The following is a 3,566-nucleotide window of genomic DNA, read 5'->3' as shown; positions in this document are numbered from 1 at the left end:
CCCCCTGATCATCTTGCTCTTCTCTACACTCTTCTCAGGGTCTCAACCTCTTCTTTACTTGTCCTCACATGCAGTCATAGTCTGCTTCCCTGCCATGCCGTGTCCTGTCCATGGTCCAATTAAGAAAGGGCAGTCAGAACCACTGAAAAGGAGGGCTGGAAGGGACCTCCCAGATCTTCTCATGTAACCCCTCGCTCAGTGCCAGTCGCCCCAGAGCGTCTCTGATGGTCTCTGTTGGAAGAGGTCTAGCAAAGGAGAGCTCAACCTCTCCCGCAGGCTGGAAGCTTGTGCAGTCTGGAGGTCCCTCCTAATGTTGAACCCAAATCTTCTTCCTTGCAGTTGCAACCTGCTGGACCTGGTTCTGCCCTCTGGGGCAAAGTAGACACGCCTTCAGATGTTGGGGGACTGCCATGCTACCTCCCCTCAGGTCATTCCTGATAGGGTTTGGTTTCCAGACCCCCTACCTTCTCGAGCCCACAATTTCTCCCTGCCCTGTTTGAACCTGTGCTTAGAATTGGGTACCTGGCCCCAGGTAAGGGCTGGCCAGGCAGTGTGGAAAAGGACCACGGCGTCCCATCCTCCAGTCCTGGCAACTGCATTCGTGCATCTCCAAGTAGCCTTTGCTCAATGCACCTTGCAGGGTTTGGGGTTGATGAGGACCTCCAGATCCCTTTCAGACGTACACCAGACAAGCAGCCTCCCTCACTGTAGTTTTTTCCCCCCTTCATTTTCCTCCGAGATGCAAGATTGGACATTGTCCTGGGGTTCCTCTGTTTTGGCCTGAGTATCAGAGCATCCGGGTGGAACTGGGGGTGGGGGGGCAGATGGTGGGCCAGTCTTATCATCCTGAAAGGGTTGTGAGGATACTGAAGGAAAAGGGGGGATGGTTTCCTGAAGGAAAGTCCAGGTTAACAAACCCTGATCCTGACAATACAGCTGTATCTCCTGGCTTGCTTCATCCTGAATCTTCCATTCAATTAACAATTAACAATTAACCAGAAGTTGTGGGTGCTACATCACTGGAAGCTTTTAAGAAGAGACTGGACAGCCATCTGTCCAGAATGGCCTGAGCAGGGAGTTGGTCTAGAACAGGGGTAGTCAACCTTGGCTCTTTTATGACTCGTGGACTTCAACTCCCAGAATTCCTGAGCCAGCATGGCTCAGCTTGGAAACCTCTCCCTTTCCCCTCAGCATGGCTGGCTCAGGAATTCTGGGAGTTGAAGTCCATGAGTCATAAAAGAGCCAAGGTTGACTACCCCTGGTCTAGAAGGTCTCCAAGGTCCCTTCCAATTCTGTCACTCTTATTTGCAGCTCCTCGTAATCCTGACCACCATCCCATCCGTTCCTCCAAGAGGGCCAGGCGGCCAGGCTGGGCATGGAGCCCCCTCCCTCCAACCGTTCTACATTCAACCCCGCGGCTTCCTCCTCCTCTTTCCTCCTCCTGGGCATCCCTGGGCTGGAAGCGCTGCACACCTGGCTGGCTCTGCCCTTTGGCTCCTTGTACCTGATGGCCCTGCTGGGCAACTGCACCCTTCTCCTGCTCATCAAGACGGACCCCAGGCTCCACCACCCCATGTACCTCTTTCTCTGCATGCTGTCCCTCACGGACCTGGTGCTGTCCACCTCAGCGCTGCCCAAGATGCTGGCCATCTTCTGGCTCGATGCCAGAAGCATTGGCTTTAGCAGCTGCCTGGTCCAGATGTTTGTCATTCATGCCTTCACGGCCATGGAATCCGGCTTCTTCCTCGCTATGGCGTACGATCGCTACGTGGCCATTTGCCAACCCCTGAGGCACTCTGCCATCCTCTCGGGCAGCCGCATCGCCTCCATCGGCAGCGCAGTCCTGGCCAGGGGACTGGTGTTCTTCTCCCCACACCCCTTCCTGGTGGGGAGGCTGCCCTTCTGCGGGCCCAAAGTCATCGCCCACAGCTACTGCGAGTTCATGGCGGTGGTCAAGCTGGCTTGTGCAGACACTGCCGTCACAAAGGCCTACAGCCTGACGGTGGCATCGCTGATTGGCACCTTCGATGTCCTCTTCATTGGGCTGTCCTACGGCCTCATCCTGCGCACAGTCTGCCAGCTGCCCTCCAAAGAGGCCGGCCTCAAGGCCTTGGGCACCTGCGGGTCCCACATCTGCGTCATCCTGGTCTTCTACAGCACGGCTGTTTTCACCTTCCTCACCCATCGCTTCAGCCACGGCAGCATCCCGCCTCAGGTCCACATCCTCGTGGCCAACGTCTACCTGCTGATACCACCCACCCTGAACCCCATTATCTATGGGGTGAGAACTAAGCAGATCCGTGAGCGAGTGCTGAGGGGGTTCCATTGGAAGAGGGCCTCGTAAGCCCTCTGTGGGCTCTCCTTATCACCACCACCCCCAAATGACCCTCCTTGTGCTATGCCAAGGGAATATTCTATCTATAGCAGTTCTACGGAGGGTTTACAAAAAGGACTCGTAAGCTTTGAGACATGCTTGGATCAAAGTGATGGGACAATGTGGAAGACCATTGTTTTTTTCAAGGAGATATTTTGATTTCTCCTTCATATTAAAAAAATATCTAGACATTTAGAGCTTTCCCTGAACTAGGCTGCTTGATTCTTTTACTCTTGTTTGCTGAATAAAGGAAAAGGGGAACAAAAACTTCACTTGGCTTCAAAGCTGTGAAAGTCTCAGACTTTTGGTTCCCGTCCTGGAGCCGTGTGTTAGGCCTTGCAGTCTCCTGATCACAGCAGGGCCATGAGGTCCTGGGGCCAGGTTTTGATAGAAGCCCCGGGTTGGTGTGGTTGGGAGCTTCTGCATGAAGCCTAGAACTAATTATGTGGGAATTGCTTCCCCCGACTTGGGGTATCTCTGTTATGGACCCTAACCTTAACCCTTCTGGATCCAAAGGAATCAGCTGGGCACCTGATCACTGCCCTGACACTTGGCCAACACAAACCTGTGTATGCAAATATCTCACGGAGCCATCCTGACTGACCAAACTTCCCTGGTTGTCCCAAAGGTGCTTTTTCAAAAGGCAACTGGATTTTGTTTTTCCTTGAAGGCGTTTTGCTTCTCATCCAGGAAGGATCTTCAGTTCTGACTGAATGGTGGTGGAGGATGGAAAGATTTTTATTCCTTGCAGTCATCGGGTTGTTAGCGCTCTCTCTGAAAGAGGGGTCAAAGAGGCCATCTATGTTAACACTGAACATCCCTCCCTCAACGGAGGGGGAGGGATACGACACCACCCACCTCCTGTTTCCGACACCGTCCTTCCAGCAGTTCCAAGAAGGCTCCACACCCATCTGCACTCTGACCTGGGTGACTCTGAGGGCACAGATAAGCCTCCAAGTGGCCTCAAGGATTCTCACAGGGAGTGCTAACGACCAGATGATTGTGAGAAATATAAATCCTTCCATTCCCCACCATTCAATCAGAACTGAAGAAGCTTCTTGGTTGAGAAGTGAAACATCTTCAAGGAAACACAAAGAAAGTCCAGTTGCCTCTTGAAAAAACACTTTTGGGACAACCGTGATCTGGATGACTGGAAATCTCCTTAGACATAGAGGAGGAGAGCACTTAAATT

The 3,566-nt window shown here is 52.8% G+C and overlaps 1 protein-coding gene across 1 annotated transcript; it reads left to right on the top strand.

The window, feature by feature from the left end:
- The first annotated feature begins 1,375 nt into the window (after positions 1-1,375).
- Positions 1,376-2,344, top strand: LOC107301193 (olfactory receptor 52R1-like). The gene has a single exon (XM_015830452.1). It carries the CDS (start codon positions 1,376-1,378, stop codon positions 2,342-2,344), a length of 969 nt encoding a protein of 322 aa, XP_015685938.1.
- The last annotated feature ends 1,222 nt before the right edge of the window (positions 2,345-3,566 follow it).

Source organism: Protobothrops mucrosquamatus, unplaced genomic scaffold (genome assembly GCF_001527695.2).
Source record: "Protobothrops mucrosquamatus isolate PMUCROS unplaced genomic scaffold, P.Mucros_1.0 scaffold10562, whole genome shotgun sequence".
NCBI classification, from domain to species: Eukaryota; Metazoa; Chordata; class Lepidosauria; order Squamata; family Viperidae; genus Protobothrops; species Protobothrops mucrosquamatus.
The sequence above is the reverse complement of the archived record's forward strand: the minus strand, read 5'-3'. Positions and strand labels throughout refer to the sequence as shown.

Bases quoted from the DNA above. Each gene is read 5' to 3' on its own strand.
- LOC107301193 (XM_015830452.1), top strand. From the start codon at position 1,376: ATGGAGCCCCCTCCCTCCAACCGTTCTACATTCAACCCCGCGGCTTCC.